This window comes from Mus caroli, unplaced genomic scaffold (assembly GCF_978045245.1).
Source record: "Mus caroli unplaced genomic scaffold, Mus_caroli_1 scaffold_3, whole genome shotgun sequence".
NCBI lineage: Eukaryota > Metazoa > Chordata > Mammalia > Rodentia > Muridae > Mus > Mus caroli.
The window spans coordinates 125,907,482-125,920,257 of NW_028227258.1; the positions used below are offsets into that span (position 1 = coordinate 125,907,482).

The following is a 12,776-nucleotide window of genomic DNA, read 5'->3' on the forward strand; positions in this document are numbered from 1 at the left end:
GTGTGTGTGGTGTGTGAGTGTGTGTGTGTGAGTGTGTGTGTGTGTGTGTGTATGAGTATGTGCTTGTGTTTGTGTAGTATGTGTGGTATATGTGTATGTGTGTGGTGCGGTGTGTGTGTATGGTGTGAGTGTGTGTTTTTGTGTGTTTGTGTGTGTGTGTAGTGTGTGTAGTATGTGTGGTATGTGTGTGGTGTGGTGTGAGTGTGTATGTGTGTGGTGCGGTGTGTGTGTATGGTGTGAGTGTGTGTTTTTGTGTGTTTGTGTGTGTGTGTAGTGTGTGTAGTATGTGTGGTATGTGTGTGGTGTGAGTGTGTATGTGTGTGGTGTGGTGTGTGTGTGTACTGAGGGCCATGAAAGGGGGCAGCAGAGGTCTTCAGGATAGGAGGGAGAAAATAGAATACATGTGACGTAGAAGCAAAGGGGATCTGTCTGTGCACAGGAAGAGGCAATATAGGAAGAAGTAAGGAGAGCGGGGGGAGGGGGGGTGGGCAGCGATGGAGGGGAACAAGTAAGAAAAGCCATAAAGACACATGCTATGAAAATGAAACCCATTGTTTGATATGCCAAAAAAATTCATCAGTAAAAAAGCAAAGAACAAAATCAATGGCTAGTTATGAACTACAGAAGTTAATGCAAAGTCAACACAATCAACATTTAAAATATATTCTGGGGCTGGTTAAAAAAAAAAAACAACTGAGCTGCAAACTAAGAAAATTACTTGCAAATTACCTCCTTGAAAAAGAACTTGAGTCTATAACCTAAATGAGCCCCTAAGCACATATAAAGTGAATAGTTCAATTAGAAAATGGGCAAATCATGTGGAAACATTTCAGTGGAGGAGAAACTGGGCCAGCGGAGTAAGCACAAGAGAATTCAGTGTCATTGGGCCTTTGGAAAGTCCAGGCGACCCCACTGAGATCACTACAGGTCCATTAGCACTGGTAGGGTTTTAACTATAGGTATGGATGGGCTGTGTGGGTAAGAGAGCTTCATCTGCAATCATGAGGGTCAGGGGTTAACCAAAGAATCTACATAAGAAGCAGGCCATGCCTGTGTCCAACACCCCTCCCCTACACTGTGCTTAAAGACAAACAATCACTCCTTGGGATATCAAGGGCTGGATGGACTGCCAGCCTGGGAAACACAGCAGCCTTAGGGGGCAGTGAGAGAGTCTATCTCAACCCAGTAAATTGAAGAGTGATAGAAAAATATGTTACTTTTGCTTTGGCCTCTTTATACATGCACACTCATGTGCAAGCACCACACACGCGCACAAACACACAAATAATAACAATAAACACTAACAAAATCAAATGCTGGCAAAGCTGAGAGGAAAATTCAGGCTCATGCATCGTCACTAGAAATATGAAATGAAACCTTGGAAAATAACTCGGGGGTCTCCTTACAAATTAAATATACAATCATCTGTAGCAACTTCTTAAGTAATCTAACAAAATATCCAGCAATTGGCCAGTGGTTACATAAACAGATAGGGCTCAGCACAGTGTGACTTCAAATGGGAAGAAAATGGTCGCTAGGGCTAACACACACACACACACTGAGACAGAGGGAGAGAGAGAGAGAGAGAGAGAGAGAGAGAGAGAGAGAGAGAGAGAGAGAGAAACAGAGACAGAGAGAGACAGAGAGAGAGGCAGAGAGAGACACACAGAGAGAAACAGAGAAACAGAGAGACAGAGACAGAGTCAAGTCCCTGGATCTGTGTTGCTGCATATTTAAGATATAATGGAGCTAAGCGGAGTGAGGGGTACAAGGGACCACTGAGCTATAATTGCAAGTTCCTCTTGTGTGGTTTTGTTTTAAATTGCGTTGGGTAGCCGTGGCTCACATTATTTCTCAAGAGGAGACTCGATGAGAAATGGAAAACTCAATCACAGTTTCAACCTGACATGACCATGGGCTAAGAGGAGCTGATAGCAGGTGGGTGGGTGGCTGCTCTGCCCCAATCCTCACCAGCCTTAGGCGGCTCTCCAGACTTAAGGATGCAACCAGAGAGGGCAGAGTCAGAAGTACTGGGCTCAGATGTTCCCACCTATAGCAGAACTTTTGAGAACTTCAAACATTTGTTGAGAGAGATCTCCTGGCCCCGCCTCCTGCAGGCAAGTTAAATCTGGGCGCCGCCTCGCTTCTCCTGAGCTCTGCACTGTCACCAGAGACTTAGACTTGGAACAGCCAGAGCAGGAAGCTGGCAGGACTCTGCGCACAGCATGCAGGCGCTCAACATCACCGCGGAGCAGTTCTCCCGGCTGCTGAGCGCGCACAACCTGACTCGGGAGCAGTTCATTCATCGCTACGGGCTGCGACCGCTGGTCTACACTCCGGAGCTGCCGGCGCGCGCTAAACTGGCCTTTGCGCTGGCTGGAGCACTCATTTTTGCCCTGGCGCTCTTTGGCAACTCACTGGTCATCTATGTGGTGACCCGCAGCAAGGCCATGCGCACCGTCACCAACATCTTCATCTGCTCTCTGGCACTCAGTGATCTGCTCATTGCCTTCTTCTGCATCCCCGTCACGATGCTCCAGAACATCTCCGACAAGTGGCTGGGTGGTAAGACAGCGATTAGGCGTGTACACTCACGGACACGCACACACACAAATGTGTTTACACTTCTGATCCTCTCTCTCTCTCTCTCTTTCTCTCTCTCTCTCGAATTGAATCCTGTGCCCTTCTTGGAAATGCCCTACCTCGTAACCCTGTAGACAAAAACTGTGGCGAGGCGGGGGTGGGGGTGGGGGTGGGGGTGGGGTGGGGGTGGAGGTGGGAATGGGGAGTTGCCCTTACAGTTCAGTCCAGACATGGGTTGAAGTGAGAAGAATAATAGTTCAGGGAGCCTGTGCCTCCAACTGATTTCAACCCTTTCCCATAATTACAAGGTAAGAGTTCCCTTTATTTTTAATGAAATAATAATAATAACCCAAGGCTAAAAATCTCTTTTCATTTTCCAACTTCCAGATTTTCGTACCAGTTACTTGTGTTACTTCAAGATAAGAGCTTGTAGTATAATGTTGGCTAATATGTGATCTTTTCTCTCACTCTCTTTAACAAATAACATATTTGCAACAAAAAAAGTACCCTGGACAAGTCCTTTGTAGAAATTGTACTAACAGAGTCATGTAGAGAGGGCAGCAAATAGCGCTTCACCTCTTGACTTCTAAGAGGGAGATGAGACCTGCCCCCATCTCCTTTGAAGAGGGGTAGAAACCCGAAGAAACCCTGGGGAGGGTCCGTAAGCTTGGAACAGTGTGTGCACACTGGAAGTTAGACTTTCTAGTCTTCTCCCTGACACACAGCTAGCGTCTATGGACTTGTGTGCTGTGCTCTTCCCACTGGTCCGTGGCCCCTCGGGAGGGTGTGCAGCCTCTCTGTGTTTTCATAAAGAAGTGTGTTCTTGTGACCACATTTTACAGAAGTGATTTTTAAGTAAGGGAGGTGGCTTTTTCTGCTGTGATGGGCTGTAATCTCTGCCCTCCTACTGGTGTCGTTCTAACGCATGAGTGGTGGTTTTTTTCTCACCCTGCCATTGCCCACTGTGCATCGATAGTTTATTGCTCCACCACTGCTGTTTTCCACAGATTTGTACTAAGTTTATTTCAGCAACTGAGTCTGCTAAGTTGGCTTTCATCTCATCTATCATGCATTTATAAGGCATTAGAGGCTACTGGGCATGCATCATTGACCTGTCGGTAGTGATGTCACAGTTCACAGATGACACTTTCTCACACTGCCTAGTGAAATCACTGCAGTTGAGATTCGAGAGTCACCCACTGCAATGAGCGCCAAAGAATGGGTGGTAGGGGGAGTTCTGGACCCTTGCACAGGACTTCTTTTGGAAGAAAGGTCTTAAAAGTTTACTACATCTGAATGTTTGCACGCTGATTTAGAAAGCAATTGTACTCCACTCTAAAAGGGACACATGCAATGTGAGATCATTGGAGTAGTCCAAAGACTAGATTGCCCCTTAGCTCTAACACAAGCTAATTGGGTATGTTTGGGCTTCAGTTTTTCAATAAAGTATTGAGGAGTAGAGAAGAGGAATAGAACAGATCACTTGCCCCCAGCCAGAGGGAGGTGTGGTTCCCAGGGAGGTCTGGGTACCTGCAGAGAACACAGGTAAGGACAGCCAAGGTTGATCTCAGGCTTCCTGCCTCCTTTCTCCTTTGCATCCTGCTTTACAAGGGACATTTCACTTTAGCTTCTAAATGCTAAAAAGAGAGGGAAATATGCTACAGGATTAGTGTGAGAAAACGTAAAAGTGTTTTAAGAAATGATTCTATCAGGCACGGTCACATACCTGTAATCTAGTATGTTAGTAGCAAGAGGATGGCAAGTTTTTGGCAGACCTGGGTTACATTGTGAGTTTACATAAGGAGAGCCTGTATCACAGAAACAAAATGGGGGTAGGGTGTTCATGCCATGAACATATATGGCTAACTCTATTCATAGCTGTTAGGTTGGAGGTGGCTTATATTTATACAGGACTAGGTAAATAATGGTTTATAAGTTGAGTATACAACAGCAACATTAGTTAAGATGAGAAGAAGAAGCCCAAAGAAGACCTGCAGATAGGTATAGGGAGAATTAATTTGCAGGCTGTAAGTAGGATAATAACCATGGTATATTATCAAAGGGGAGCTCACGAGAATGTAAAAGATGAGAAAGAATCCATTAGTTACTTTGACAAACCTATTGAAAAATCTTCTATGTGACAAATTATCACCTTGGAAAGACAAAAAGTAAAAAAAAAAAAAAAAAAAAAAAAAAATCTGGTCTTTGTGGGATTTCAGAGAATGCAAGAAGTCCCAAAATAAAAAAAATTAAAATGTGGTAGATGAGGGCCCTCTCTGTCGCTGGAACACTCCAAGAAAGTGGTGTCCAAGAACACTTGCCACTCTAAGTTTGGGGAGAGAAAAAAATGCTGTATTTTGGAAGACTGTATAAAACATTTCAATCGATTTTATCAAACAGAGAATGATGGGAAGAGACAGAAAAGCAGGTCACTGCAACTAAAGAAGGAAATGTGTTGTGTAAAAGCCAAAAATAAGGAGACCTGTCATCAGGGTTGGGGAGGAATACAAAGCGTCCCTGTGAAGTTCAGCAGGAGGGAATGCTGGCCCAAACTAGCTGCTTCCCGGACGGATGGACGGATGGACGGGCAGGATGGCTGCCTGGATTGTCACGTCCTCTTCTGTTGTGACTGCTACTGCTGTTCCCCAAGAGAAACCAAGAATGTGAATTTTATGACTTTGACATGTAACTCAAATTAAAAAGCAAAACACAATGGGGTAACAAACAAAAACAAACAAACAAAAGACCCACATCTCTATGGCTCAGGTCATGAATAATTCACACTTCTAGTTAGTGAGTTTTCTAACAAGCCACTGTCCCAAATATTCCAGGTAGTAGGAGGTGAGCAACTGCTTTTTCTTTCAATCCACTGCTTCCCCTGAGAAGGACCAGCATCACCTACTAAATCAGCACATTCATTTTAACAAGGTCCCCAGATGATAAATATTGCAAATTAAAATCTGGTGATCAGTGGTTCTCAAACACCCCCCACTCCAGCATACACACACACACACACACACACACACACCCCACAACCCTTCCAAAGGGCTCTGAGAAATGGCCTTAGACAGTCTGGAGTCCAGTGACAGGACTCGCTGGGACTAGGAGCCCCCTGCAAGTGCCAGATGGAGTCCATGGTCCTCACTTCCATCCAGGGCTGGCCTCAGAGATGTCACGCTGTTGGTTTGTAATCTGTTCTAGGGTGGCACTACAGAAATCAACAGCAACCATCAATTGATGCCTGGAAAGCAAACAGGTCATACATGTGCATCTGTGTGTGTCTGTGTGTGTACTCTCGAGAATGTGTGTTTGTGAGTCACACGTTTTCTTTATGAACTTAATCTATTGATAGTCACCTAGGCTGGTTCCATATTTTAAGCTATTGTGATTGGTATAGCATTAAACATAGGTATGTAAATATCTCTTTGGTTTGTTGACCTAGAATCCTTCAGTTATAGACCCAAGTATAGTTCAACTGGATCACGTAGGACATGTATTTAGTTTTTGAATGTCCCTCCAAACTGATTTCTGTGGTGGCTATATACCAGTTTGCATCTCTTCAGAAGTAATGATATAACGATGTCTCTTGCTCCACATCCCTTACCTGGTCAGGGATGGAATCCCAAAGCACTTTCAAATTATATTCCCTGATGGCTAATGCTATTGAACTCTTCCCCATCCCCATCCCCACCCGGCCCAACCCCCACCCCGCCCCAGCCCCATCCCACCCCAACCCCCAGGTATCTGTTGGCCATTGGTATCTTCAGCTTTTCTTTGACTCACAACTAGGAATTCTTGGGCGCAGGAGTGGGGATTCTCACTGAGCATGCGCTTAGGACTTCTCTTTTCCTGGTGCAGGGGTGCTGTAGCTTTCAGAAATGGGGCCTGCGAGCTCCATCTCTGTCCTCCCCTCTGATTTGCTTTTGCGAAATGTCAACATTGACTTGCCTTTTGCTGTCCTGCAGTCATTGAATTTACCTGTCCTGGTGGATAGTCTTCTCATTTTGCCTGTTTCTTCCTCTTTTTAACTTTTTATGATGTCTAAAAGCCTCCTCTGAACTCCCCGACCGTGTTGTTTCTAGGTAATTCAGAACAGCTGATTTTTCTCCAACCCCCAATCAAGAGCAATGTTCTCTCTTCTCCAGGCTCTCTTTTTCTTCATATACCTCTTTAAATCTTTTGTACTTTGGTGGTTATTACACTTCTCTCACTTTGTAAAGTCTTTTCTTCCGTTGTTCATTTCTGCATCAAGAGACTGTGGTCAGAACTTTCATGTTTGATGGATGGGTGACCTCGAACTTTAATTATAGTCTGAAGACACGGTCTTTCACCTGACCCAAAGACTATGCAGCATAGCAGTGTAATGCTTTTTATTTTTCTATTACTACTCATAAATCCCCATATATAAAAACTGATGTGAAATCTTAACGATATCCACTGATCTCTAATCTCTCATCATATCTTGCCTCCTGCCCAAGGTCTAAATTGTGGTCAATAGTGCTATCACGGACCGACCAATCATGGCTGTAGTCAGCATTTCCTGGATAACTTGTCAGGTATTAAGATTTCACAGGTGTTGAGAATGTTGTATCCTTATAGAGTAGCTGGTTTATAGTTAGATCAAGAAGGGAAGGAAGTATTCAGCAAAATGATAGAGCATGCAGGGGAGTGGGGGATTTGTAGCTGTAGGGGGTGCCAGAATATACTGTGTAAGTATGAAGAGCTTGGGTATGGATGGGGGGGGTAGGGGAGGATTCCAGGGTGCCTAAGAGACACTGGGACTTGGATGACTGAATGGAAACTTAGGGCATAGAATCTGAAGATCCAGAAGGAAGTAATAAATTCTAATTGTACCCTCCTTTATGATTCTAATCACTGGTAAACTAAAATGGAAGTGTTTCTAGCAGTGGTTCTTACCTTCCTACTGCTATGATCCTCTAATACAGTTCTTCATGTTTTGGTGACTTCCAGCCATAAAATTATTTTTGTTGTGACCTCATAACCATAATTTTGCTACTGTTAAGAATTATAATGTAAACGTCTGTGTTTTCTGATGGTCATAGGAGACACCCCCCCACACCCCCGTGAAAGAGTTGTTTGACCCAAAGGGGTCACGACCCACAGGTTGAGAACCACAACCAGTAGCAGCCTTGCTAGGAGACCCCGAAACTCTGTGTCTATTTTTCGTCCTGCTAGGAGTACAGGCTCTGCCGTGGAAAGAGAGTCTCCTCTGGTGCTCCTTCACAATCCTGTGATGGGCAGTGAAAAGACGGTTTTACTGGTGAATAGCAAAATGACTAAGAGCAATTCCCAGGAAAAGCTCCCAGAGTATCTCAAGTAATGGCAGTGCCTTCAGGAAAGTGCACATCTACACACACTCACTATTCTTGAAAAACACTTACCCAGCAAGAAGATGAAGAAAATTAATTTTTCCATAGTTGATATAAAAATTTTACTACTGTATCCCCTAGGTGAACCCTGCTTCCATCAGGCCCGAGCTTGGCGTGCCTGTCTTCCCCACAGAGGTACATCTAGCTTCAGACTTTGCCCTCTCATCCCCACCATGAGTGAGGATGGGTCAGGAGGGCTGGAGCTAGGCTGGTGGACCCTCAGACCTGACTAAGCATCCAAGACCCTCCTAGTGGGCCAACCAAGGCTCAGAGATCTTGGGGATTCCCCTATGTCCCCTGTTGTATGAGAGCTGTGGACTAGTGGCATACTGTGGATTTCAGGTTGGAGTGGATCTAAAGCCACAATTTGGCCGGGAGAGTTTATAGCCTAAGGGCCAGGCAGGAGCTGGAGTAAAGAGTAACTTGGAAGCGGCCTCCCCTGGGCCCAGAGTCGAGACAGTAGAGAAGAGGGACTAAGCCCAGAGGACTCCCAAGACATGAAAAGCCGGCAGAAAGGACCAGAGCAGTTTACTAAACTGCTCAAACAGCAGAGAATCCGGGGCAATGCGGGGCTCATCTTGGGCATTCTCTTCGGAAAGGTTCAGCTAGCTGACCATTTGCCACTTGGAGGACCTGCAGCTCAGTTTCAAGAGCATGTGTAAGCCGTGGCTTCTGCTGCAGAAGTGTTGGGGAAGCTGACAACATTCAGGAAGTATTCAGTGCAGAGACCCTGATGCAGACCCAGAAAAGAAACAGGAGGAGAACGGAGCTTGAGAAGGAGTACGGAGAATATATTTCTGCAGTGCTCAAAGCCCCCTGAGGCAGATCAGCATCATCGCAGAGCAGCTTGGGCTGGGGAAGGATGTGGTCCCAGCATGGTTATGTAACCATAGCCAGAAGGGCAAACAATTAAGTATTGACGATTTCAAACAAGAGGGTTGCAGCACCTCCCCTCCCAGGGGCAGCCGAGCTGTATCTTTTCCTCTGTCCCCAGACCCCATTTTGTTGCCCAGGGCTGTGAAAGCCCCCACTTCAGCCTTTTCACTCTGTTCCTGTAACTGCTCTGGGCTCTCTGACACCCTGGTCAAGAGATGCCCCTGGGGCAAGCATACGGGACGGGAAGGAGGTAGACCAAGAGAACCTGGAGCCTGTGTCAGCAGGGCTTTGGGATGAAGTTCTTCGCTTACCGAGGAGGGCTTGCAAGCATAAAGGGTTGGGCCAGAGAAGCAATGAAGATAAAGTGTTCAGTGATACTGTTGATTGTGAGCCCATCACATCATTTTGTTCTTAAAGAAGCCTTAGACCAGAAAGAAGACACACGGGGATCGTAGCACTTGGGGAGTTATAACAAATGCTTGGTTCCACACTAAGTTATTCTGGTTTCGTTGGTCTGCGTGTCATAACTTGTTTCATATTTTCAAAAGTTCCGCACATTAGGAATTATTATAATTTCTTGCCAAAGTTGAAAACCACCAAAAACCACCGAGTGGTATAAACGCTGACCAATGCTGACCGCGCGTGGGAGTGGGGGGTAAGCTTGTTATGAAGGCCAAAATTTAAAAAATGATTAAGACAGAGATTTTAAAAACACAGTGCCTTCCACATATGCAATCCCAGTGGAGCTATTATGTTTTTTAAAATGTGAAAAAAGAGTCAGAAATGCTTAGGAAACACAGTGCAACGTTGTGCAAAATGCAGCCACAGTCTGACAAGGATTTGGGGTAGCTGTCCCTTTGTAAGCAGTCTGCTGAAACGTTACTGAGGGAGACCCTAAACCTCTCTGGAGTCTTTCAAATAAATTTGTAAAGAAGTAAGTAAGTAAATAAATAAATAAATAAATAAGATTAAAAAATAGGTTAGAGTACAAAACATACAAACAAAAAAGTACAAGTATTCTCTTGAAAACTCCAACTCTAGGTATGAATTAGCACAGCTCACAGAGGGTTTCCGTTCTGTTTGCCAGAGCTTAAAGGACTGGCTGTGTGGAGGAACCAGGAAATATGACTCTCGGGCTTTATCAGAACAGCACCTATCACTTTTTAACAAATACAACTTTGCCTATGATTTTATATATATTTCATTGAATGGACAGGAGAGGGGAGGAAGACAAAAGAGAAGAAGAAGAAGAGGAAGGGGAAGAGGAAGAGGAAGAAGAAGAAGAAGAAGAAGAAGAAGAAGAAGAAGAAGAAGAAGAAGAAGAAGAAGAAGAAGAAGAAGAAGAAGAAGAAGTGCCTTGCATGCTGCTTTGAACAGTTTGCAAATTCTTAGAGATTACAAACTGGTAAATGGAGAGATAGGCTAAAGGAAGTTGTTGAACTTGATTTTATTGAAAAGATATTAATCTATGGGACCAGTTCAGATCAGAGGGCTTACATGGAGCTTTATTTTATTATAGAAATTTCAATATGGTCAAATTGATTGTGAAATTAAGAGTCCCATGGGATGGTTTTCAACATCTATTAATGGTAGCCATGACAGCTAGTAATAGTCTTGTGGGAGAGGAAGGAGAAGTACAGGCTTTTAAAGAAAAATATTCAAGAGATAAACAGCACAGGGGCTGGAGAGATGGCTCGGTGGTTAAGAGCACTGACTGCTCTTCCAGAGGTCCTGAGTTCAATTCCCAGCAACCACATGGTGGCTCACAACCATCTGTAATGCCCTCTTCTGGTGTGTCTGAAGATAGCTACAGTGTACTCAATTACACAAAATAAATAAACGAGTCTTCAAAAAAGTGAAAGATACAGAAACAGTTATTTGGAAGAAAACTCAGAAGTTGTGCCACAGGACTAATCTGAATGTTCTTTTTTTGAATTAGCTTTGTGCACATTTTGAGAGAGAGAAGAAAACCTAGTGCCTATTTATTCTGTTACTGTGAGTCAAGGAAAATCACTAAATTTTCATAGAAAGTAAAGAGGGAATTAGCAGCCACAGGAGTTTCTGTAGAAGATCGTCTCTCTGTAGGGCAATGAGAATAAGGACAGAAAAGGATATCTGTATTAAAAATTGATCTCTACCTCAGAGGATTAAGAAGGATACTTCTTGGTTTATCTGGAAATTTCTGGAAGTGTTCTAGGCAGATGAGACTCACTCGTACAAGAAACAGTTATTGTGAACAAGGCTGTGGGATCCTCTCTGCTCAAGCCTTCCTCATGCCCTGTGATGGAGGTGGGTTAGGGTCATTCCCACTTGAATAGCTTACATAGAGTAGATTCACTCTGGGGAAATTCAGGATGAGGTTCACATGGTCCTCCGGTACCCTTGCATGTTTCCCATGAGGCCACGCAGGCAGGACTTTACCACCATCTGAGCTGATTCTTGGAGGGATGTTTGTGCATATCTCATGGAGCAACACACACTGCATGATACTTATTTCTCATCCATCTCCCGTGTTTCATTCCAGCTGAGCTCAGGGTTTCCCTCCTAGCCACGGGCTGTACTGTCTGAGAGCTTCTTTGCAGTTTGTCCCCACCCTAGCAGAGTGAGCCATTGCATCTGCTGTTAATCATAATTGACATTCAGGTTGAATGTCTTTCTTTCGGTGGGACTGGAGGCATGAGGAGCTGATCTGTTCTGTGTTGTCTACATAATAAACTCCCTGAATGTGTGTGGATTCTCAGGGGTTCATGCGTATGCGCTCACTGATTCCTTGCTGGTTCCAGGTATGAAAGTTTAACTAGCAATTTCAGAGCTTCGGCAGTGACAGCTGTGATCCTGTTAGCCACCAAGATCCTCTAGAATGTTTGGCCCCGGGCCAGGAGTTCCGAAGAAGGCCATACATCATAGAGTTGGTTATATGTGACTACATCATAGAGTTGGTTATATGAGTCCATCCAATAGTCAGCAAGCCCAGTGACATATCTTTTGCCTTTGAATTATTTGACATCCTCCCCTGTAACCTGGTCAGTCAGTCCCTGCACGAGGCTTTGAGGTTGAGCCTAACCAGCATTATGAAGCTGTTCTATGTCCACCTTTTCTGGGCTGGCTGATCTGAAAAGACCCAGGAACTTTGCAAGAAACCACAAATCCCACATCAGCCTCAATAGTGTCTGCACCACCACTATATCCTTCACGGGGCAGGTCAGCTGTTTCTGTATATCATGAAAGCAGAACCATTTTCTCCTTCAAGTTTACACTTTACGGCAGACCAACTCCTATATTGCCAGTTCCCCAACTGTTTTCTTCTGCTGCTGAGGAATCCCAGATAGGTCTGAGAGCAAAAAGGGAGAACTTCCCTGGTAGCTTTCTCCTAGCCTGTGGCATCGAGGAAGGTTCAGCAGATGTTGTATTTGTTTCCCTTTATATCTGAGAGTGATGGGCTCCTAATGATTAATCCTGAAACAGCTAGGGAAATGCTTACTGTTTTTATTTGATTTTGTGAAACTAAAATGAAAAGCATTCGTTAGGCAGTGAGCCAGTACGGATCACAGAAATCTTAAAAGACACCTTGTTCTCACCTCCTGGGAGAGACGAGCCTATGCGGTGCGTTACTGTGTACATTGATGCTTTAATATTAGCTGGATTGTGTATCATATTGCATGCTATCATCGGAAGACCAGAACAGCTTAAAAATAATATCTGATGCTGCCATCTGGTGGCAAGATCAGAGGCTTTTTTTCCCCTTGTTTTTTTGTTTTGTTTTTTAAAAAATCAGTGTTTTATGTTTATACCCATAGACCGATGCTATTCCCTGCCTTGCCCAAAAAAGCTTCCCTTTGTGATAAATGGTCTGTAGTGAATGCAGAGGCTCATAGCTGCTTAGGGTGCTGAGAGAAAGTGACAATTAGTGTCAACTCTCAATAGCAA

The 12,776-nt window shown here is 44.4% G+C and overlaps 1 protein-coding gene and 1 pseudogene across 1 annotated transcript in view; both read left to right on the forward strand.

Annotated features, from left to right (window-relative positions):
• Positions 1 to 2,220: 2,220 nt before the first annotated feature.
• The window catches only part of LOC110291351 (pyroglutamylated RF-amide peptide receptor), a 47,311-nt gene continuing 36,755 nt past the window's right edge, over positions 2,221 to 12,776 (forward strand). Inside the window, exon 1 of the mRNA XM_021158460.2 lies at positions 2,221 to 2,565. Coding sequence (XP_021014119.1) covers positions 2,226 to 2,565 — 340 coding nt within the window. The 5' untranslated portion in view covers positions 2,221 to 2,225. The remainder of the gene's footprint in view (positions 2,566 to 12,776) is intronic.
• Positions 5,155 to 9,146, forward strand: LOC110290962 (POU domain, class 5, transcription factor 1-like; annotated as a pseudogene).